Source organism: Protopterus annectens, chromosome 8.part0, assembly GCF_019279795.1.
Source record: "Protopterus annectens isolate FY-2018-M chromosome 8.part0, PAN1.0, whole genome shotgun sequence".
NCBI lineage: Eukaryota > Metazoa > Chordata > Ceratodontiformes > Protopteridae > Protopterus > Protopterus annectens.
In genome coordinates this window covers 667940092-667966351 of record NC_056741.1, presented here as the reverse complement: position 1 = coordinate 667966351, position 26260 = coordinate 667940092, and the positions used below count along the sequence as shown (strand labels likewise).

Here is a 26260-nt window from a genome sequence, read left to right as displayed (position 1 = left end):
AACCATTAGTCTTCTCCTAGACAAGATAGGCAGTACACAATCTACTATCATATTTGAACTAATACCATGCTTTCTTAAAAGATAAAGGCATTTATGACCTTTGCCATAAATACCTTCAGCTTTTAAGAAAGCATATAATCAGTTCAAATAAGATTATGGTAATGAAGGGTTGTCCTCACTTATTCAACCTAAGGATTTAATTATTAATGGTTATTTTAATAATAATCAGAATAAAAGATGGAGCGATATTGAGTAACTAGATGAGGAAGACCAATTTTAGGAGGTAAACAGAGAATAAGAAGGATAGAAATGAGAAAAAGTTACCATCCACTATTGCAGGTAGTGAGCCATATTATAATAAGACAAAAAATAGTGTCCTCCTTTTAGGAAATTTCATGTTGAGAAGAATTTGTAAAGTTCTGTTGAGAATGAATTGAGAGTGGGTTACTGTTAGTTGTGTGAGAGGTTTAAAACTGGCTGATATGTTAGAAGAAATCAAAAAGTTGTTTACAAATTCCTCTACTTATGATACAGTTATTATTTTAGCAGGCAACAATGATGTTATTCGCACTAGTATCCAGGTGTTTGAAAAAGTGGTTTCTGAGATGATGACATTAAGTAACTCCCAAGGATTTAAGCTGATACTTAGTAATATATTTCCTAACCTTTATTATGTAGGTGTTAAAAGCAGGTTGCAAGGAACAGTTTAAACATCATATGTACAATTGCACCAATCGGTTCTGTTAAAGTAATGGTTATGTGGGATGATTTAGAAGTTAAAAATAACTGCTTCATTACAGATTGGCTTCACCTGGGCCATGTTGAAAACAGACTACTAGTTGGTAATTCCCTTAGGAAAGTTATTCAACTATTTTAAGGAGCAGTGAGGTGGAGTGGGCAGAAATAAATAAGAGCTTAAATCCCTTGAAATTTTACTTTTGTAATTGTAGAACTTTAAACATCAGAATTGTAGACTTAGATTGTATAATAGCAGGTGAAAAGTATGAATTGTTATATTTCATCGAAACTTGGTTTAATGATTGTAACAAACCTCTAATTTTCAAGCATTTAAAGGATATTGTATGCTTCATTTGAAACACAAAGGTGGTGGTGCATCTGCATATGTGTACTGTAAGTTTGTCAGTTTGTCTCTACTACTATTCATTCTGATAATTTCTTGGAAATTTTGATGGTGAAATTAAGTTTGGCAAATGATGACTGGAGGGAGAGAATCTTCTGTAGAGCACTAAGCTCAGGAAAAGAGCATGATAACAGGTTATGTGGTAGTATCTGTAAATTATTTCGTCGAGGATATGATATAATTATGGGAGACATCAACCTTCCAGGTATTGATTGAAGTGTCCCTTCTACCAAGTCAACTGTCACACAAAACATTAGTGAAAGTTTTATTTTACACAACTATGATCAGATTATTAAATAACCAACCAGGAATGTTAATTTATTTAGATGTTATTTAGTTAAACCGTGGGACTAATTTGATTTTAAGCTGTAATGTCACTGCCCCAGCTGGAAAATCCAATCATTATTCTATGCAGTGTGAAATTATGATTAATAATGAAAATTATGTTAGACCAATTGTACCACTTAGGAAATGTTATAGAACCAACTTTGAGTCTATAAATAAGAAACTTAGCTCTTGGCAGCAGGAGCAGTGGCATAGCTAGAGTGTGTGCCTTCCAGGGCTGTCCTTGAATTTGCTGCCATTATACCCTGACACAATCATGGTCAAATGGGGCCCCCCATACACAGCCCCCCTGCATCCATTCCAGTGTCCCATTACCATTTACCATAAACACTGTAATGTGCAAACTGTTTTATGCTTTACTTCTACATTGATTATTTGGATTTAATTTAAAACTTTTATTTTAAATTGTATAGCACAAACACTAATAGACATCTGCTAAACAAAGCAATACAGTCTCATAATGAAAACAGACTTAGCATTAAAACTTATCTGCCCTTGAAACTCACATTCATTGAAACAGCATAAAAATCCACATTCAAAGAAAACTTCATATGGCCAGTGGTGGATGAAGTTTACCTTTGGGCTGTTTTCAAATTATAGGCCCCTTGCACACATATATAGGACCATGCAAACATGCATGTGTTCTTTGATTCACTTTCCTGATTGTATTAAATTATATTCCTTGTATAATACAGCAGACTTTTTTAGAGTATGTTTTAAATTTATTGTTATGGACATTTTTCCAGTCAGCAATGAAACAAAAGGTATGAACCAATAATGGTAAAACTGACCAATTCAGAACATTTCCATCATAAAAGTCTACTCAAACATCTGTCCTTACAATCCACCAATATCAGTAAATATGCACAATCTCTGCAGAAGTAAAAGTCATCTGAATAATTCCACATTAAAGAGATCTGTAACTAATGAAGAGGTTGCTGTTAGCAGACAACTTTATATTTCATTGTTTCATCTACAAATAAAGTGTCTGCTGCTCTTGAAAAATAAATTGCTTATGTTACATTAAAAAATAAGCCGGTAATATTGCAATAAGGATGGATCATAAATTGATAACATACCCTAGCTTATGTCACTGAGTGGGAGGGGCAACTTAGAAGGAAAGCAAATTGTAGAAAAGTGGGATACATTTCTTTGGTAAATTAATGTTATAATAAACAGATTTGAACCTTTTGGTAGGGCCAGTCATCACAACAAACATTTCCATCCATGGTGGACAAAAAAGTTAGCACATCTGAAAAATAAAACAATGGCCTTTGGAAGAAGTACAAATGTATTCAGTGTGCCTCCATCAAATATAGTTATAATATTGAAAAAAATACTTGAGGGGTTTACTTCTGAAAATTAGAACTGGCTATGAAAACAATTAGCCTAGAATATTAAAATGAATAAAAAGGCCATATTCAAGCATCTAAGATGCTTTAGGAAAGAAAATACCCCCCCCCCCATTAATAATATAGTATGGGGATTCTGCTATTACAGAAATAAACCCCTCAAGGATTTTTTTCAAGTTGGGAGGTAGTGGAGGGAAGGGGTTTTGCAGACCTGACAAAAGTTGGTGTGGGTGGAGGGACGTTAGGCATTCACTCCTCAATAGCTCCCCTTCCCCACTTCGAACCAGTGGAGGTGGTCATGACTCTGCTTTCACCTCTGCAGCTTATTCTGGTACAATACCTACAGTAATGTGACTGTGGCCCACTCTGCTGCTTAGCCTTGTAAACCTCTTTACCATCTTCATGAACAAGATCAAAATGCATATAGACCTCAAAATAAGGGAGCTGCTACTCCCACACTTGCATAGAGGATAGTCCGTTCTTTTCCATCAGCAAATTACTTTTGAATGTACCTTGTTGTGCTTTTTTAGGTAGGAGCAGAGTATGATGAAAATGTCATAGCTGGGACATCTTGAGTACTGTGATACATATTATGACTAATAAAAAGATGGGCATCTATTTTCCTTCCTCTTCCTCCTCACTGTTAATTGTCATTCCAACAGAACATAGAATAGAACTGTCCTATAACTAAAATGCAACCACAACTAGTCATTTGGACATGCATGTATATATATTTTTAAAGTTTTCCATGCCGACTTCAGTTATGTACTGAGCTTTCCATACTTCAGTTTGTCAGTTATAGACTTATTAATTTGAAATATTTATTACTAAAATGCAACTTTGCTGTAGTATGTGTAACTTTTGCTGCTGACTCAATATGGTTGTCAATCTTATCACAAAACAATGGTGTTTTCTCCTGCTGGCTTAGAGCAAACAGGTTTTACTCAAAAGGAAAACAGTCAGGAAGTTGCCATTCATCAGTGTAAAAAGCCTGAGAAGGGTTTGTTCAACACATCCTGTCTGCTTCTGCATGGATTTTTGCTAGGTGATCAGGTTTCTTCTTGCTTCAGACTGTGTTGTTGGTGAATTGACAATTCTCCTTATAGCCCACAGGTTTGCATACTCTGTATTTTTCATTGTATGTTTGCTTGTCTGGCTGGAGTTTTGTTAATGATAAGTTTGACTAACTTGCACTCATTCATTACCCATAATATGACCTAACTCCCGTATGTTACTGAACTGAATTAATCAGAGAGAATGAATGAATAAATGCGTGAACATTAGTGAGTCCCACTTAAATACGGTCCATGTCTATTTTATAATGCAACAATCATACGGCAACTGGATTTGCATAAAATAAAAATATATGCAACAAAAATTTACATTTTTCACCTAAGAAATGTTAGATTTGTGTTATCTTTTTGCATTTATCTGTGTGTGTATCAAATAGCAGTGTTTGCTAATTACAGGAGAGATTAATGCAGAATAATATGAAAGTTAACATTGAACTTTGGGAAAACTAAAGTTATAATAGACTGGTTTTGTTACAATGGTTTGTTGCTAGTGTAATGTGATCAAATGTATAAATTAATTATAAGGAAATCAAAAGATAAATACATGTTCCAAGGAACAATAGATAAATGCCTCAGTTTATAAATTTGTTTCATAATGTCTTTTTTCATTTCATTGTCAGCTTAAATGCAGTGAACTTGTACAGGAAATTACGCAACTGAATGACCGAGTCTTAACCACACTTGTACGTTATCGTACAGATGAAGCTGTTTTTGCAAGAGTATAATATGTTCACATCTCTGGTTATCCTCCTATTTTACATAACAAACATAACCAACGCTATGGGCTCCCCAAGGTGCTGTTGTGCATGGATATCACATTATATCATGTTGTGCGGATTGGTACTTTTGTATTTACATGTAAGAGGTATGCCAGTGATCTTTTATAGTAAGATTGTACTAGGATCATTTGTTAATTCCTGCAGTTTCAATAGATGAGTACCCCCTTTTGATGAAAACAAAGTGATCCATTATTAAAGAAATGTAAATTGATTTTATAGGGTAACTTAGCAGCTCCTATAACACACTGTTTAAACTATTTAAATTGTGTTTCATTTTTCAGTCCTAGAAACACAACCTGTACAGCATCCTCACCTTATTGTAGCAAACACTGGACAGTCTGTCAGCCTAAGCTGTATCGTTCAAAGTGGTGTTGAGCATTGTTATGACATGGTGTGGTACATCCAGCAACATTCAAAAGCTTTGAAGAGGCTGATGACAAAAGAAAGGTTTTACTTTGAACGTGAGCATACAAAACGAAACTGTGCTTTAACAATTAACAATTTAGAAAAAAATGACTCTGGGATGTATTTTTGCTCTGGCTGTAGCCCTTTGTTTAGTTATTTTGGAAATGGGACACGGCTTATTGTTATAGGTAAGAAACACGCTTTCAGTATGTTGATATGCATTGGTAATGAAATAACTATTTCCCTAGTGCGATTTTGTTTCCTGTAGTATTGCTAAAAATGTATGTCACTGCCTTTGAGAAGCTGTAACATTAGCAGATTATCCAATGGATTTCTATTTGTATGTGAAGTACCATAAATGTAATAACATTTTTCAGACCTTATCAGACATCACTGCATTGTTTGTTTGTGCGTCGCATAAAAGTTTTTTTGCTTAGGACCCATAATATAGTATTAAATGATGGATACTATGCCATTAAACTAATCATAGAATATAGGAATTATACATGGCATATCTTATGAAGAGAAATATTTCCTATAATTAATGCCAGGAAACAAAAGTTTGGCTTTCACGCAATTAAGTAACACATCATGATACTGATTAATCATGGCAATGTATCCAAATTGCTTGCAATGATCACTCTGTTTATGACCACTCTACTCAAAAAATGCAGATGATCAGATCTGATAATTATGGAGTCAGTAACCAAAATATCTGTGCAAATGTAAAATGAAAATTTTTTTCAGTCTAATGTGGCACATTTGCTGCATTACTTCTTCATCTTTCGGCTTTTTCCCTATTACCATGAAATGCATGCTGCAAGCACATAGTTTCATCTTATTTACTTATTTGCATACTAATAATACTTAACTAGATGCTAAAACCATGGAAATGTAACATTTATTAGAAAATAAACTTATTAGTTGAACGTTCACCTTAAAAAAGTAGAAAAAAAACAAGAAACACTTGCAGATTGCATTTCTTTTGCTGACTGAATGCTCTGGATGTCACTGAAAATGGAGATTTCTCATTGCTTGTTGGGTATAATGACTTGGTTAAAATGTCAATGGGCACACTCCTCTGAAGGAGGCTTTTAAGAGATTATCCCTCATGAAAAAATACTATTATATCATTTTGAAAGTTTCAGGATCTGGGGAGGCAATTTCATGGAACCTGCTATTAGTTAGGTTATATTCTTTTGATCACCATTTGATCACTACAGATCAGTAAAAATATATGTGTGAAAGAAAAGTAATTGCTGCATCCTAGTTCACAGAATGTCACGCTTGAATTAGAGCTGTTTGATTTTGCTTCTTTCAATTTGCCTGTTTGCTACTTGTGGAATGGCGTGACACACCACTGCAGAAAGCTGTACCCTCAGGGACACACTGTGAGAATTATAAAGTGTTTTTGGAAATTCTACTCAGGAAAGTACTCATTTATTTTGCACTTAAAGTCACCATGCTGCAAATTGCATTTTTATTTCTTTCTTAATTTATCTGGATTATAAAGCCAACCTAGCAAACTAGCAAAACTAGCAGCTAACAACCTCCCAGTTGAGTACCTTAAAATTGCAGCTGAAGCCCTAGCCTACCCAGTTGCAATCCTGATTAACCAATCTTTATCTGAAAGCTATGTCCCTTCCTAATGGAAAATATCCCACATTATCCCCCTCCACAAAGGTGGGCCCTCCACAGAATTCACCAACTACCAGCTCATAGCAATTCTGTCTCCTCTAGCAAAAATACTTGAGCGATGCATTCACTCTCAGGTTCTAGGCTACCTCCTTGCTGACAACCTTCTGTCTAACACACAGCATGTTTCCGACCATACCACAGCACAGCCACTGCCTTACTTGCTTTCACTAATACAATCCTTCAACATAAAAACAATGGTTATTTCAGCTCTGCAACTTTCCTAGACCTATCTAAAGCATTCAACATGGTCTTTCATAAACAACTCATCACTGTCCTCAATACTTTATCCTTCTCTCAATCTGACACAAACTGGTTCCAGAGCTACCTGATTGACTGCCATCAATCCATTGTTTGACATAATGATATATCCCCCCAACTCCCTGTCTCAATAGGTGTTCCCCAAGGATCCATCCTTGGACCCTTACTCTTCTCCATATTCACTAATAATCTAGCCTCTGCTACCAAACAAGCCACGCTCATACAGTACGCAGATGATTCCACAATCATCTGCTCAGCCCACTCGCTACCTAAACTTCAAAAGACCACACAGGAAACCTTTTTTTTTCAGTTGAAACTTGACTTTCAGGTGCACAATTAATACTTAACCCAAACAAAACAAAACTCCTCATCTTCCAACCCATCAAACACAATCTAACCACCCACCAATTTAATTTTAAAGCCAATGACAACACCATTATCCCCCCAATAGACCACACCAAACTGCTTGGAATTGAAATTGACAATAACCTCAAGTTTGACATCGACATCTCGTTAACCATAAAAAAGTACACAAAAAAACTAGGAGCTTTATACTAAAATAAGCAATTCCTTACCAAAACAGCCACGATTTCAGTTGTAAATAGCCACCTTATTTCCACCCTACTCTATGCCTCTCCAATATTTGCCAACCTAAGGCAAAGTGAGTTAGGTAAACTCAAAGCTTGCTACAACAAAATAGCAAGGTTTGCCACTGGCGCAAACTACAGTAGCCACCACTGCACCTCACTTACTGAACTAGGCTGGCTAGAACTCCTTCACCTTCTTCAATGGTACCACCTCTCACTCGCCCACAAACTACTAAATCATCCTCTAAAAGTCCCCTCCCTCCAAAATCTACTCCATCCCTATCATACCACCAGACCATGAGGCTCCAGCAACAAAAATCAATTGCAGGTAACTAAAATCAGGAACTCTGCTGGAGAAGCTCTCTTCTCCTACTCCATAGCAAAATTATGGAATACCCTTCCTCACACTATAACGTCTGTGTCATCATGCACTAACTTCAAAGCTGCTCTAAAATCTCATCTAAAAGAGCACTGGGCATGCCCCTGTAACAAACCTGTCTAACAACTCTACCACAACCTCTCTAATCCCTTTCTTCCACCCCTCTAACTACCTTGGATTGCAGCCAAATACATTGCTTGTAAACCTATATCTCAGCTGCAATCTTAGCCACTGTTATTCAAGGCTAATAGCTTATAGCTCAACTATTAAAATACTTGCTAGTCTTTATGGCACCAATGATATAAGTGTTGTACCATTTAAGTAAATAATTTCATTTTGAACTATAACTGTTTACTACTATTGTTAAACAAAACTTACCTATACTTCTTGTAACTTGTAATTAATTGTTGTTTTTATTGTGGGGCTTTTCTCCCCGGGCCTCCACTGAAAAAGGACATGTGTCCAGTTGGATTTTCCTGGTCAACAAATGTAAATAAATAAATAAATAAATAAAATAACCTATAAAAAGCTTTTTTTTTTGGCCACATTGGGTGTGTGTGTATGTGTGTGTGTCATAAGATGGCTGGCAGTACTGATTTTGAAGAAAAGCTGAAGTTGCATTAACTACCTACTATTCAGCTACAACTCACTTGGTGTTACACTCAGCACCACTCCACACAGTAAATAGCAAACAAACAAAATAGAAAGAACCAATCACAAGTAGCTCTGATTTCAGCCCATAGTACTCAATGATGTAGAAAATGCCTCCATTAATCTTCTTTCACCACAAAAACCACTACCTTCTCTAAGATGCCAGTAGGGCTGAGGTTTGGGCCCTCCTACTTGGCATTTACTTCTCAGACCTTCAGGTCAGCACTTCTGGCCTATTGTTTAATTAAGTTTTAAGAGAACTGTAAATTAGATGTTGCTGTTCAATCCTCAACTGAATCATAATTGTTCTAACATGGGTTAGACTATGTTAACGATTGATGAAAGGTCAATGATATTGAATATTACATAAAAATGTAGCATAGTTCATTTTGGTAAACAAAACAATTTCACTTACCATATAGGTGATACAACCCTCAGATCAGGCACTTTTGTAAGGGTTTTAGGCAATCTTGTTGATGCATCCTTATTATTTGACTAGGATGTCTCCACTGTATTTTAGAAAGCCTTTTATCTGGCTCATCTAATTTCCAAAGGCATCTCCACTAGATCCAAATCTTATCAGACGCAATACTGAATATAATGTACCTTTTGTCATGTATTTGTCTAAATATATCACACAATGTGAGGCATCTCAGAGATCAATAATTAAAAAGATAAATGGCCTTAACAATCTTAATAATCAGGAAAGACTGTCATCCCTTTTTCTGCACTCAGTCTCTTACAGACTACTTCATGGAGATCTGTGCCTAACATCTGAAATCATGAAAGATCTGGCCCTATTTGACCTTCAATTCCTTTGCATATTAATGGTACCTCAAATACTCAGTTAAAAGAAATAAACCTTGATCAGCAGTTAAATAAGACACATTGGAGTGATAGATTCATATCCCAAAATAAATAAAAAATAAAAATAAAACTGGTTCAAAAATAAGGAAAGTACCCCCTCCTTGCCTGGGTCTTGTGCTTACTGTGTCTTTAGGTCTGTTGAAAACTGTAGTGGAACTTTTTTTTTTGTTTGCCAGGGACCACGACCTTCAAGACTGATAACTAGAGACACAAATAGGGAGGTTTCTGAACCTCAGTTACTTTGGGTAAGATACATTTTGAATTTATACCATGTTTTCAGATCCCTCTCCATGATCCTACAAGACCATACACAATTCCTGGCATTCCTAGAAAGTATCCCTATAAGAAAAAAACTCAGTAACTCTTAGCAAATTCAACTAGCCGTGCATAGACTGGAAAATCTTCACCTCTAATGTAGGCTGTGGCCAAGATTTTTTAGATTGGGTAACAAAAATTACCTTGATCAAATGGTCCTGAAATACACCAAAAGTATTCTTTATCTGTTTCTTAATAATAAAGTTCCTACATGCTGAAACCCCCTGGTCTGCCCCTCACTGGTTTTGCCAGTCCATCAACTGATGACATTTAATCTCAGAGCTACAACTCTCCTAGTAACCAGCACTATTCTCTTTCGAGACTATAAAAAAGCAAGACTTTTCCCACAATTTATCCATTGGTGTCCACATTACTCCCATTAGACTAGTAGCCTCGTTTCAGGTGAAACTCAATGCGGTATTTATATAGGTCTATATTATTTCAGTGACAATTCAGTTCAGCGAACAGCATTTTCAGTTCACTTACACCGAACATGCCTTTCATCGAACTGTTCATACTGAGATCAAGATACAGTGAGGATCGGGAAATTTTCCCTTTTCCCATTGTTGTGCGATCTGCTCACAGCTCCCCAAAAGAGCAGATTTCGATGAATGTCATTTCTGATAAAATGTCGTTTGCTGTACTGTCAATTCTCTGAAGTGATGCAGACTCGTTTATACTATTGGGGAAATTTGACCAGGGCATTGTGGAGCTTTCCCTACTCTTTTCGAGAGGTGCTGTGGGATCTATTACATCCACTTGAGTTGCCACCAACTCAAGCAGATGCCTCAGTTTAACATCTCATCCAAAGAAATGAACAGTCAGGGATTCAGCACCCCCTTTATGCTACCCAGCTGTATCAGTAATCAGTCTAGTTGGCATGGGAATAGAACCCACAGCCTTCAGGCACCAAAGGCAAATGTGCTACCTGTTGCACTACAAATGCTGCATTGATATTATCACAGATGAAGTTGAACATGCAGTGAGTTAGACTAATGTTTTTTATGTTCATTCAGACAAAGGTATTAAGCTTTCAGTCCCTGTTAGAACCTAATACTAAAAGAAATTTACATTTAAACTAACTGGTGTTCAGTCAGCATAAATAAACTTTATAACAGCAGCAAGAAACTCCTCAAAACACTCAGTAGACCCAGAACTCACCACTATGAGGACAATGTAAAAAATCTCACTAAGAGACTGAAGGGCTCTATAAAGGCTGGCAAAGCATTCCATAAACCATGGTTAGAATCTTAGGCCAAGATTAACTACAATTAATTTTTCAGATATGTTAGAAAGCTAAGAAACAATCCATAACACTGTTCTGAAATTTTCTACAAAGGGGCTCCCTTTTCTAACCCTAATGAGATTACAGATACACTGGTCAACAAGTATACTAACAATTTCTGCCTTGAAAATTCCATCCCATCTCCAATCATCCCTGACTCCCTCCATCCTCTACCATTACAGTGGAACATGTCCTTAAAGTGCTTTCAAAAACCAAAAAGCACTTCCTCTATGGGTCCTGGTAACATACTGGGTTGTCTAATAAACAGTGTCAAACATGCCCTTGTCAAAGCCTAGCTAAAGGCTATGTTTCCAAATCCTGGTGCACTGTTGTTTTGATCTCCCTTTACACAGGGGATACATTACTGAACCTGAAAATTACAGTCCTTTCAGCCTAATCAGTCAGATATATAAAGCCATGGAAAGCATTATTACTGGCGTCATTAATTATGATATGAAAAATCTCATTAGCTTGACTCACAACAATTTGACTTCATAAAAGGTAGACTGTGCCTGTTAAATCTTGTTAACTTCTTTGAGAAGGTCACTCGAGAGGTTGACAGTGGTAATGCTGTTCATGATACTTATCTTAGTCTGGCAAAGGCATTCAATACCACAAGAAGGAATTGTAAAGTAGCTATTGGACTTAAACCTAGATCTCCATGTAGAAAGATGGCTATTCAACTGGCTTTTTGGCAGAAGGCACATTGTCCATGTAGCATGTACCTTCTCAATCAGAGAGGGGGTGACCAGAATGTTACCCAGAGGTCTGTGCTTGGTCTACTTATGTTCAGCATTTATTTCTTTGACCTCAAACCTAAAAAGCAGGAGCCAGTGCCATGGCACAGAGGGATAACATTTTAACTACAGCCCAGTTGCCCTGCATTTGATTAGCGGCTTGTGTGCCTGAGGTACAGCCAGGGAGAGCCAGGCATGCCTATCTCAAGTGGGAGAGACACTCATCTCGACACTCCTTGAGGGAAGGCATGGTCCATTAAAAAGAGAGTAGTCCTCGGACAGTTTCAGGGATAAGTCTAGGGTAGGGCAGAGGGACAAAGACCATAGGTCATAACACACACACACACACACACACACACACACACACACACACACACACACACACACACACACACACACACACAAATTTCTCTTCCTTTCAGAAGCATTTGCTGGTGAGGCCCCACTCCAGAATCAGTAATAAGGCCAAGGCATGGAAGGAGGAGTTGGTAGACCTGGTGACTGAAAAGGGTGCTGGAAGATATAAAGCAATGAAAGGAGAGAGAAAAAAATTGTAAAGCAGGACTTCTGGTTGACCAAATCTACAGATGATTGCAAACTGGGTATAATTGTCAAAACCCTTGAAGATATTAATGCCCTTCAAAAATGAGCTTACACGAGTAAACACTTGGATCATGTATAAAGCACTGAAACTAAACAATGATAATATAGCAATAATCCACGCCTGGGTGTGGGTAATGCTGGATTTACCCACGGTTGGCGTGGTTTGGTCACACGGGTGAAGCCCGAGTAGCCAAACAATGCCAACCATGGGTAAATCCAGCATTACCCACACCCAGAAGTGGGTTATTGCTATTATACAATGACATTATTTAAGAAAAAAAATAATAATTTTTCTTAAATAATTGCATTGTATAATGCCTCCTTGCTGCCCTTCCGCAGCTGTCTGGTATTCTGCGGCAGTTCTGATGTACTGCGCATGCGTATGCCTATGCAGTACACCAGAGCTGTGGGCAAAAGCAACGGAGAAAGCAAGATCTCCATTGCTTTTTACTGTTTCGCTATGTTAAATGAGTTTAACATAGCGAGACAGCTTTTAAAAAAAGCAATGGAGAATCTCTGTTGCTTATTTTAAAGCTGACTCGCTACGTTAAACCCATTTAACATAGCGAGACAGTTTTGAAAAAAGCAATGGAGAAAGCAAGATCTCTGTTGCTTTTTACAAACTGTTTTGCTATGTTAAATGGGTTTAACAAAGCAAGATAGCTTTAAAATAAGCAACGGAGATCTCTGTTGCTTTTTTTAAACCTGTCTCGCTATGTTAAACTCCTTAAACATAGCGAGACAGTGTTTTAAAAAAAACTTATACTCATGGAAAAAGTCCGGGCTACCGGACCTTTTTCCATTAGTATAAGTCGATTGGTCAGCGTGCATGTTTTGGAATATTAATGGGGGGGGGGTCATGGTATAATAAGTATTTTTTACCCCTTTCAGGAAACAATAATTCTATGCAGCCATCATCATTGATAACCCACCACTATCAAGTAAAACAGTAGTTAGAGTTCTGGCCATCTGATTAAATAATTTCCTGTCCATTGATCAGCATGTGGCTACTGTATCCAGCATATCTCTCAACCTCTTATCACAAAAAACCTGGGCAAAGCCAAAAATAATGGGGGGACAAAGACCCAAAAATTTAAATATTAAATATTACTCTTATAAGCTTCGGAAGTTGCTAGAATAAAAGGTCTCATGTTACAATGCATTTTCTGAAGGTGTTTCATCTAAATCCAACAAAGTGATAGTTCCCCTATATTCAGCTGTGCCCCAATCAAATTGTCAAAGTTTCAAAACTTCAAAAGTCATATGATTGGGACCATATGATCTAAGTTTTGAAACTTATGGAGATTGCGGTACAAAGTGGAACAGGAAATGTACCCTTTTCTGCAATGTAGTGCAATCTCATAGTTGTTATATTTAATTAGCAGGGGGTGTTGGTAGTGTAGGGGGGCTTTCCCCACTGCAAAAACATTAAAATAGATTTTTTTGTTTTTTAAATGTTAAAAGTTCAGAAACTTTGATCATATCATCTCGGTCATATGAATTTCAAAGTTGCGAAACTTCGATAATCTGACATAGATCCATTTAGCTGCGGTCAGATCCATTATAGAATATAATCCACTGTTGTATTCCTGTAGGTATTTTGCAGGTGGACAGCTAACCAAAGTAGAATATACACATTGTCAAAATCAAGTAATAAAAACATGAAACAATCCTTCTTTGAGCTTTAAGTTGTCCTGTATTCAAAGTAATGAGCACTTTTATATGCCAGACTTCATCAGATATAAATTTCTTTATGATTTTATTACTTGATTTGGAGAACATGTACCTACACTCAACATGCCTGAAAAATACCTACAGGAATACAACAGTTGATTACTTCAAACAAAAAGGATTTTCCTCTTCTTTTTATTTGTTGGTCCTAGGGAAAACCAGTGACTTCATTGGGTTTGTGGAGCCTATAATCTACTCCACATTAAGTAGCCAAAATGTGTTTATTTACACATTATAGAATATATTATGTCTTTTGGAAAGTACCCCACTAAATACATCAAAAACTGGAAAAGCCTCAGAGATTCCCAACCAAAATTATCTCTGTTCTCTTGAATTACAGTTACCAGAAGAGACTGAAAGCCTTGTCCCTATTCTCTGTCTTAAAGATTCCTGAGGGATAATTTGTGCCTTGCTTACTGCACCCTTAGGAGTCATGTTATCCTTCACCTCCTTTTTCTTAATAAGTGTAACAGAGCAGCTAACACTAGAACCAGAGATCTTAGCCAATGTCAGAATTTAAATGAAAAATGCTGTAGGGATAGCTTTATCACACAGTCATCATCCCTGCTCTGTAACAAATCTCTACAAGTCAAGCAATGTGACTCATTGTCTTTCTTCTGAGATATCCTGGGTGACTGAATGAGTACCCTTAAATTTACACCCCGATTAGCAAGCCTCAATCTCCGTTATAAAGGAGGTAAAGTCTGAGGGTGGTTATTTGACAAGGTGCAATGGTCATCACATTGATTTGGCATATAGGATAAATAATCATCTTGTTTTCTGTATATATTGCATAACTCTTATTTGACATCACAATATTTTGTTTAAGTTCCTTTTCATGTGTACATTATCAAATAAGATATAAAGTATGCCAGATTAAGATGAAAGGGCACACTGGCAGCCTATGAACAACAGCTGCAGCTGTAATTTCATAGTATGCAAAAATATCCAGAAGAGTGGGATTATTCTACAGAAGTGCTGTTTAAGCAACTTTCTCATTTTGTTCATGCTTGTTATTTTTTGGCAGTGTGTCTGTATGTGTGTGTGTGTGTGTGTGTGTGTGTGTGTGTGTGTGTGTGTGTGTGTGTGTGTGTGTGTGTGTGTGTGTGTGTCTATGTGTATATGTGTGTCTGGGCATGTGTGTTTGTGAAGAGTTTTAAATGAAGCCTTCATTTTACTGAATACCATCACAGTGGATTCTGTCTAGCAAAATTAAAGTTTTGATTTTGTGTTGTAAGTAATGCTCATATTGTCTGGTTAAATTGTACTGCTTACACAATAGCAGGAAGTAAGACATTTCTAAAACTGTTTCCAGTCAACCTTGTTTATAATTATAAGCCATTTCTTAAATATACTGTGAGGTTAAGAGGCTACTGTCTAACCTGTGACAGATTAACCTGGTGTGGTGACTTATAGACTACTTCATAGAGGTTGTGGCAAACCATCAAGGAGGTAGGATACCACCTCGGCTGTTCTTGACAAGGGTAAAGAAACATTAGCCTGTAAACATTGATAAGAGGTGGTAAAACCCTTTGTAGAAATTCTGAATATGTTGAGCATATCCAGAAACAGACAATGACTACAGGAGTGCATCCAATGTAGGAGGAATTTTTCTTCTCCTCCATCTTGTGTCATTCTTTCTGACCATCTAGTGCACCTGTCCATTGTTGTGTCTACTTGCTCCTCCTTCCGCCCCTGGACTTTTCTGAGTGAACTGTGCTGGTGTGTATCTTAAGGATGACTTGGAGGTACTACTAATAACTGTTTGCTGAGGAGATTATGACCTACCCTTATTTCCTTAACCCCCAATCCTGTTTTCATCAGTGTGTTTAGAGGCTACTCTCCTCTGTGGACCACATATCCCCTTAGGAAATGTTTCTGACAAATACCCTCCCCTTGGATGGGTACACCTACCCCTTCCTGCCAGCACATCAGACAGCCGAGCCGCTAATGAAACCCAGATCATTGGGATGTATTTAGGGCTTTATCCCTCTACACCATGGCTCTCCCTAATGCAGAAGGAAATGTTGACACCACCATATAATCATAGATAACACTCTTTTTTATTAATTTTTATGTAGAAGGCTGGAACGGTACATCTGGCTTCGCAAACTGTAGTAGTGGCATCATTTTCATGAAATGGGACAAGAAGGTGTATTTCTGGTATAAAGAAATTATATTTCTTAGAAGCATTGGAAATCAGTATGCTGCAAAAAAAAACTTCATTCAATGGTTAAGCATCTGATTCAGGAAGGGTAAAATATGAATTATCTGCTCTGCACATGGATGTCCTTGCAAATCTATATATGAGGGTCATGGGAGGCTACCATACAGTCTACATGTATTTATGAACTCTGTAAAAACATATGATCATGTACCTCAGAATACCTTGTTGAAAACACTGTAACATTACTGGGCCTATATCCGCTGCTATGCCATTCAAGAATGTATTTGTGGAGTAAGAGTTGTGTCTATACTGCTGGAACTAAATGAAAATATACTCAAGAAAATATTGGACCCTGTCAAGGGTGTATTTTGCCTCTCCTCCAGTTTGTGCTTTTCATGGACATGATGTCAAGCTACAAGTAAAGTTCAGAAAGTATACAGTCTCAGGATGGTGGCATGGTATCAGCCCTTCTTGATAATGATGGTTCATTAACCTTATGTTACTGTTATCTCCAGCATGCAATGGGGTGACTCGTTGCTTAGCATGAAGTGTTCAGCATAAACATCAGTGCATTCAAGGTCATGGTTATGTCTTGGAAGAGGATAGATTGCTATGTGTAACTGAGGAATTAGCGGGTAACTCAGACCCTTGGTAGGATCCAATGTCATGTTTATAAAGAAGGGTAGTAGATTGATTGTGGTAGCCGCAATACTGCAGGCATTGTACATGATTATGGTGGTGAAGACAGAGCTTATTAATAGGATGCAGCTCTCAGTTTACCTTTAGTCTATATCCACATCCTCACTTGTGGTCATAAATTTTGTGTTGTGACCATAAGGATGAAATCATAGATACAATTGATAAACATGAAGTTCCTTCACAGGTAACTGGATTCACTGTGCAATACAGTGTAGGGACATGGCAATCCAGAAGGGTCACAGAGTACAGCTACTACTCCTCTACAGTGAAAGCAGTCAGTTAAAGAGATTTGGTAACTTTGTGAGGATTTGCCTTGAGCACTTCCCATATGAGGCATACCAGGCACAGCCCATGAGGTCATGGAATAGCTGCAGGACATGTTGATAAGATTAGATCTCATGGTTGATCTGAAATGCTTGTAGATCCCACAGATGAGGTGGATGGTGCTTGGAATAGGAAAATCTGATTTAGTTTTCTCAGATTACTACAACAATGATTCTTGCAAGGACAAGTAGTTTAAGAATTAGAGGACGGCTAGAATAGATGGCAGTTAGTATGGCCCTGGTATGAAGGAGAACAAAAATAGCTGAAATACAAAAATTAACAAATGCTGTGTCAGTGCCATAGCAGGCAGACAAAGCCCTAACTATGCCCCCAGGCAACCCAGGTTTGATTACCAGCTTGGGTGTTTGACTAACTGGTAAGGCTGGATGGGTGTGCCTTTCTGGCATGTGGGGAGGGTGGATTTCATGCACAGGCACACAAAGTGGGTGGATCTTCCTGGCACAGGCTACAGAGTGTTTTCTGAAGAGTGGGAGGGGTGCCTTGCATGTCCCCTTGCAGGTTGACATTTGCATCTGCTGGTAGAAACTGGTAGGTTAAAAATAAAAATACTCCCACAACAGAAATATGACTTGTGGTCCTTGGATGCCTTAATCTTCTTGGCAGCCCTAACATGATCAGACTGAGTCCATGGGAGACTAGTAGTGGAATGAAGACCCAAAAAAGGTTGGAATCACCAGGATACACTGATGGTTAGCTGGATGGAAGTAAAATACGGAAAATAATTTGTAAAAAATTAACATATGCCATAATGGAGTAAAAAACATTATCATCTCATTGTAGAGGTCAAAGAAATCAAATTATGCTGTCTCAAAGACTGCTATTACAGAATCCATCAGTTATATCACTCTACTCAAGGATAAAGGACTTATTTACAGGGATGCAGGACAGCTAGAGGAAATAAAGACAGATGAAATTCAGTTTTAAATAAAATACCATTTGGGTTAGAAGCTGAAGGAGACTGACAACTGTTCTTGATTCAGTGGCATATTACATTTTGGGGCCTCTGAAAATGCTGATAGTTCAAAAATGGTTGCATTTTTTTGGGTGCAGTGAATGCTACATGCTATCATTTATTCTTTTTGAAATCAGGGAAAAGTAACTGACTATGATGTTTGCAGATGACATTGTGATCTGCGATGAGTAGGGGCCAGGTTGAGGAGACCCTGGAGAGGTGGAGATATGCTCTAGAGAGGAGAGGAATGAAGGTCAGCAGAACTAAAACAGAATATATGTGTGTGAATGAGATGGAGGATAGAGGAATGGTGAGGATGCAGGGAGTAGAGTTAGTTAAGGTGGATGAGTTTAAGTACTTGGGATCAACAGTTCAGAGTAATGGTGAGTGTGGAAGAGAGGTGAAGAAGAGAGTACAGGCAGGGTGGAATGGGTGGAGAAGAATGTCAGGAGTGATTTGTGACAGATGGGTACCTGTAAGAGTGAAAGGGAAGGTCTACAAGAGGGTAGTGAGACCAGCTATGTTATATAGGTTGGAGAAGGTGGCATTGACAAAAAGGCAGAGTCAGAGCTGGACATGGCAGAGTTAAAGATATTAAGATTTGCACTGGGTGTGACAAAGATGGACAGGATTAATAATCAGTATATTAGAGGGTCAGCTCAGGTTGGACGGTTTGGAGACAAAGCCAGAGAGGTGAGATTGCGTTGGTTTAGACATGTGCTGAGGAGGGATGCTGGGTATATTGGGAAAAAGATGCTAAGGATGGAGGTGCCAGGTAAAAGGAAAAGAGGAAGGCCTAAGATAAGTTTTATGGATGTGGTGAGAGAGGACATGCAGGTGGTTGGTGTGACAGAACAAGATGCAGAGGACAGGAAGAAATGGAAACAGATGATCCGCTGTGGTGACCCCTAACGGGAACAGCCAAAAGAGAAGAAGTAATCAGAGAAAAGAAAAATTCTACTGGTAGAATCTCTTTTCTAATTAAAGTAGCAACAGTAGACTGTTTCAATAATGATTTGAAACTGGGGCCCCGGAAAACAGGAAGGTGCTGGATCCTCTGCTGAAATATTCAGAGGGAGAGAAGATATCAAGTGTACACTAGTCTACCCAGAGATGAGATAGATCAGTTATGAATGGGAACCAGGAAATGTGTATCTGTTATGGCAGCAGCAGCTAATTTTCTACTGATCTGAAGCCCAATTAGCAGACCTGGGTCATTAGATTTTGTGAAATTCAATGCAGATTGCATAATTTCCAGTTCACAGGCAAATGCAATTTGTTGTTGTGAAACAGGCATACTGAAGGAAATAGACTACATATAACATACTTAATCTCCGCATTCCTTAGAGTTTGGGTAAGTATAAACTTCCCTTTGGAGTCCTGTCTTCTTGCTGTGTTCTGCCATGTGAGACTGTCAGCTGTCTGTTCTTCCTTCTGCTGCAGGGAGTTTGGGTCTGCAGGCTTTACTGTAAATGTGATGATAAAGATTCCGTGGGCATTCATTGTGACTGAAAAATAATATAGCTGATCAAACTGCTTAATCCAGCTGTGGTTAACAGTACGCTGATATTTTTGGTATGTATTTTGGAAAAGTCTATGCTTCCATGTCAGCATATCTGGACAGTTGTATTTATTTAGGTTAGCTTATGCTTTCAGTAATGATGCGGGTTAATTCGCTATCACAGACAGCACACCAAATGAATAAATTGAAGGAAAGTGGTAACTTTTTTGGTTATTAATGTTCTACTTTTTTATAATGTCTACTATGGCAAATGTCTGCTACGGTAAATCAAAGTCTGAACACAACTACATGCAAATTTATGCTCAGAACCTTTTACGTCAAGTACATTAAAACCTCTTTAGGAGAAAGAATTTCATGAAAATATACAAAAAAAAATATTTGGGGTAAGCAAGCCAACTGTGCCCTCATGTGAGGAGCTATATCTCCAAAACCCCTTTTACACGCACACACACATACACACAAACACACATATATATATATATAAATATATATATATATATATAAATATATATATATATATATATATATATATATATATATATATATATATTTATATATATTTATACACACACACACACATATATATATATATATATATATATATATATATATATATATATATATATATACACACACACACACACACACACATATATATATATATATATATATATATATATTTATGTGTGTGTGTGCATCTATAGGTTTACTATCAAAATTTTAAATGATACATCGTCAAATCCACTTATGCAAAGTCCGAACTCCGAATGCTGAAAAAGTCAAACACCAATATTCTGGACCGTAAAATCTCACCTCCTTCTTGAACCATATTAGCAATTGTTTTTAGGTGTGGAACGGTCAGAAATGTTGACATTCGATTTTTTTTTTTCAGCATTTGGACAATTCAGCATTAAGAATTTTGCATAAATATTTCAACAATGTGAATAAATGGTGAAGTGCACTTGACATTTTGATAGTAAACCACATCTATATATATTCTTATTTCAAGGTCACTTTAACTTGATAGATCATCCTCAGAATATGAAAATGAGTGAAACAATGTAGCTCAATCAGTTCAATATAAACCTTTCAAAATGCTTGTCTAAGGGAATAAATCATATTTGTGGAAGCTTTACCTGCATTTGAGTAATTGATTTACTTCTGGATTTGGGTGGGCGATTCCTTATGTTTGTACGATTTGATATGTATTTGACATATTGCCCTCATATTAGGTAGTGTGCTTATTGTTGTTTAAAGGGACAGCTTTTTTGTTGGGATGTTTTTCATCAGTCTCAATTACGGGAGTGAGGGAGAGGCTTCATATTATTATTTATTTACTTTTTGGGAGGTCTCTTTCCTCACCTTTTTTATATTTTGCAGCCTTTGGACAGTAAGGCAACCTCACTCTGAAAGCATGTTGGGCAGGTAGATTGTATACAGTTGATAGCACTGTGGTCCATAGTTGCAGTTTTGTAGTCTAAGAGGTGTTTGAACTTGTTGAGGGGAATCCATATTATATCAGATATTGGGCATTATTATTTACAAAAAGGAGCAAAGTTAGTATGGTTATTATAGGCACTTAATGTGAGGTGGCTACTCCTGTAGTCTGTGCACTGAATTAAAGTTAAATGTTTGGAATATCACTAGGCTGCTAGCCCTATAAAGAGGTCTTGTTTATCTCAGCACTTTAGAGTGGTTCAGCTATCAGTTCTTTGCATTCAGGAAGCCCATTTATGTGGGTCAAACATCCAGTTTTGCATAAGCTTTTGCATTGGGTAGTAAGTTCAACTAATTTGAGAAAACTCTGGATAGAGGTGTCTTATGTTTGGGACATAGGCATGTGAAGATTTAATGGTAGAAGAGGTTCTTTAGATAAAAAAATGGTTGCTTTCCTGGACTTTAAGAAACCAGAAAATGTTAAAGCTGAACAATACTTTCTAGCTGTCTTGCTACATCTCCTCCCATAAAGCCTTGAATGCTGCGAGTTGTTACAGGGTGACCATCTTGGCAAAGACCTGATCCATATTTAATGCAGTCTTGGGTTTCATTGCTTTGTGTACTAGCTCAGCACCTGAGAAAGTTCATTACACATATTACCCCAATGTTGATTGTTGTTGTTTAAAACTGACTATTAATCCTTTTTCAGATCCTGGGTATTTGTTGGTTATCGCTGGTTCAAGAAAGAAATAGTGATTACCATCTATCTGAATTAATTTGTTCTATGTGAAATCACTTGGCTTCCAATATTGGCTGGAGACTAAGAAAAATAAATAAAATAATAAAAAATTAGGGAAAAGTATATCACAGAATACCCTGACTTTCAGTGGTCCCTGCATACCAAGGCTGTATAAGTATATTTTGACAAGGGCTTAGCAATCACCTCTGCCATGAAACCCAACTAGTCTAAAACTAGCCTGACTACAGATTCAGAGATGTACACAGACAATCTCTGTACTTGTTTGGAAGGGGGTTGGGAGTGATGCTATTATTTCTTTAACATTCCTTCCAAACTTCAGACGCCAATACATTTTGTGTTGGGCTGGTAACAGAATGGTCATTATTTCTTTAACTTTTCTCAGAAACTTCAGATGGGGGCACAGAGAGTCACTATAGTGTTTATATGAGCATTGTACTATCTCTACAAGTAACAGGTTGGAAATATTGTAATCATTTTTTCCCATTTTCCTTACAATCAAACATCTGATGCATGTACATGTGGCTTTCTTTTGTTGGAGAATAAATAAGCATGCTGTTTATATATGTCTGACAGTGATAGCAGCAGTATTAGTAGTAGTAGTAGTATTAGTGCTAGTAGTTTTAGTATTAGTAGTAGTAGCAGTACTACTAATAGTAGTAGTAGTGGTTGCAATATTAGTATTAGTAGTAGCAGTACACTAACAGTAGTAGTAGAAGTAGAAGTTATAGTACTAGTATTAGTAGCAATAATGGCAGTAGTATTAGTATTAGTAGTAGTAGCAGTGGTAGTAGCAGTACTACTATTAGCAGTGGTAGCAGTAGTATTAGCATTAGCAGTAGTAGTAGTAATATTAGTATTAGAAATAACAATAGTAGTAGTAGCAATTCTAAAAGCAGTAGCAGTATAAGTAGCAGTATTAGTAGAAGTAGTAGTAGCAATAGTGGTAGTATTAGTAATAATAGTGATAGCTGTAGTAGTAGTATTAGTAGTAGCAGTAGTAGGAATAGTACTACTAGCAGCAAAAAAGTGGTAGTAACAGTAGTTGTAGCAGTACCTGCTAGCAGCATTATTAGTAGAACTGTAGCTGTACTACCAGTAGTAGTAACAGTATAAATCTCACTATGGCTTGCTAATCATCGCAAATTTAGTGACATGCCACATTATTAGTTAAAGCTAATAGTAGCAACATGACTCCCTTCTTCATTTAACATGCAGTCCAATATCTGATCAGTTGTTATTAGGTAATTATATGCTAGGCCTGTCATTTGTCCCTCATTTGCCCCTTGCCTTAATAAACTGCCCAACTAGTTTGCATATTCAATCGGCCCAACAACTGGTCATATCTTTAACTATCATTATAGCTCTACATGCCATAGTCTTGATTTGATAATGTAAGAGCCAACCTTGTCTTCATTCTAAACTCAGCATAAGCAACATTGAAAAAATACTTTTCTTAGAACTGAAACTATAACCTTACCCACTGCAGGACAATTATCCTGCTTCTGTATACTATAACTGATATTTATAGTAACTCTATTTCTGATTGTTATATTAATCTCAATACATGAGGCATTAAATTCCCACTAATCTAAAATTGTACAGGCTTTTGTTCTTTGCTTAACTCAGTCCCTTTTTACAACTATTAGTTTCTCTGTCTGAAACCACATCGAACACCTGATATTTTCAGCTAATATTTAATATCCTAACCCCAGCAATACCATTTAGACTGTAATGCCATTAAAGAAATAAAAAGCTGAGTATAGTAGAATGACAGTGGAGTAATATAATTTACATGCTCCTACAGCACAGGATTGCCAGACATCCCTATTTGAGTGGGACTGTTCCAGGATCAGCAGCCTGATCCCGAGTCCCACACTGCCAGTTAAAATCCTGGTGAAACAGCCTTCACTTTGTTTTTTTTTTTGATTGGTCCGTATACCAGCATACGGGCCAATCAAAAATCGCTAAACACCAGGCTACTTGTGTTTAATGTGGAACAGTAGGCAGTTCCGCATTAAAGAGAAGTAGCTCCATTTCGCAGTTTTTTTTTTGATTGGCTTGTATACCGGCATACAGGTCAATCAAAAATCTCTAAAAAACATGGAGCTACTTGTGTTTAATGCGGAACTGCGATGTTCTGCATTAAAGACCTTTTTTTTTGGTCTTCACTTAGTGTGAAAGACTTTTTCTTTTTTTTGTCCCTACCTGGCCTGTTGGAAATCTGGCAACCCTGCTACAGCATAACATCTAATCATATAATTTGCCATGCAACAATCAAATAATTTGCAGCAGGTTTCCAACAGGCCAACAGTGTTCCTACCTCAAAACAATTTGAAATTTATACTCCCTGATAATACATAATTCTTTTTAGTCAGTCAAACCCATTCGGTATTAGGAATTCAAATTAGTCATGTTAAATCTTATATTATATTATAACAATCCAGTCCTCATGCACTTCCCTGCTAAGAATTCACATAATCCTGCTACAATGTGAATGCAAACATGAAGCACAGTAAATATTATAGGTAAAATAGTTCCTTATTTTTCTGTGCTTATAATATTATTTTTTACCTCATCACACAATGCTCAATATACATTCTCCAACTCAGTTTGAAATACATCCTTCTCAGAACATCTTCCATAAGCTTAATGTATTATTAACCACATCAGAGCATACTAATCTTCATATAGTTATGACCTAGTAGCTTACCTCATTTTGTTTTTAACTGTAAAGTCTAATAAATAATGGAATAGCCTAATTAAATCTTCTATTATCCCATTTATTTAGGAGGTCAAAACGTTAGCTGTAATACCACCCAGTACATATTGTACCCTCCCTTTAACTCTGTGGGTCATCACAGCAAATAATTATTATTATTTTTGGAGGAAAACACTCATACATAAATATTTCCACTCATATACAAATACTCAATGCAAATTGAATTTTGAGCTACCATAGCACAATATGCATTAAACATATATTTTCTTATGAAATCAATCATAACAGCATGCATGTCTTTAAAAGACAAAGTGCACTGAAAGTTCCATTGCTAAGCTAGGCAACAGATATAAAATCCCAAACAAATGAACACACACTGTCTCATATTGTGTTGACTGCCTCATTTAGTTTTCCTACTTATTTTCTTTGATGGATGTGAATAAAAAATCCTCCAAAATCGTCTTCATTTGAGATTTGTCAATATAATAGAAATAATAATAAACACATCATTAAGAGTCTTAAAAACAAATCAATCATAAAAAATGAAATAGTTTTTAATCACTGTATACCCCTGTTAATTGACTCACCAAACAGTAATCCCAAATATTCATCATGTGTTCATAATTATATGTAAAATAAGCATTTAGTAACATACAAACAAAGCTGCAATAACATACTTCTGTACAACTGGTGTGTCTGTCTATAGTCTTGAATGTTCATCATGTGATCATCACACAAGTATTAAATGTCATGAAGTCCTGTACATAAATTTTTTAAATCTGTTCACTTGTCTTCTCAACAAACACACATTTCCACATGCAAAGTACATATGAAAAATCCTCTGACTCATGCTTTGCTGTAAGATTCACCTTTATCCACTGACCCTTGTGCCCTAGATTGTGACTCTGTGGCTCCTTATTGAAATGTCTTTGCTTGTAATGCCAAATGCCAACACAAAGAAAAAAGGCCAAAAACCCAGGAAAAAATTAATATTGAAAATTGCTTTTTTCCTTTAAAGTTGTTTTTACAGGGGGAACCCCCTCAACCCTGGAACATGTATCTATACCAAGATATGTAAGTCCATTTTATTGACTATTCAGTTTCCATTTTACATGACTTGCAAGACTGGGTCCTGACTTTTCAAACAGTTACTGACTGTTTAATCCATAAACTGACTTCTAAAAAAATCCAGTCCATTTATATTCTATAATCAGTCTATGACACTTTTTCATAACTTTGGTAAACTGTGACTGTTGCATTAAGGTGGTCTCTGTAAAAAGCATTGTCAGCATTTGCAGGTTTACCTTCCACAAAGCACTTCTTACTGGTATGCCAAATCTGTCAAACCACATATTCCTTCTCATAACAAACCACAAAATGTAACAGATTACTTATTGCTTTCCCATTACAATCTCTGCAGACGTCAAAGGCAAATGATAAGCCTTGTGAATTT

The 26260-nt window shown here is 36.9% G+C and overlaps 1 protein-coding gene across 1 annotated transcript in view; it reads left to right on the top strand.

The window, feature by feature from the left end:
• Window positions 1-4717: 4717 nt before the first annotated feature.
• Window positions 4718-26260, top strand: part of LOC122808339 (immunoglobulin lambda-1 light chain-like) — a 61079-nt gene continuing 39536 nt past the window's right edge. The window contains exons 1-2 of the mRNA XM_044079306.1: window positions 4718-4769; window positions 4972-5283. Coding sequence (XP_043935241.1) covers window positions 4718-4769; window positions 4972-5283 — 364 coding nt within the window. The remainder of the gene's footprint in view (window positions 4770-4971; window positions 5284-26260) is intronic.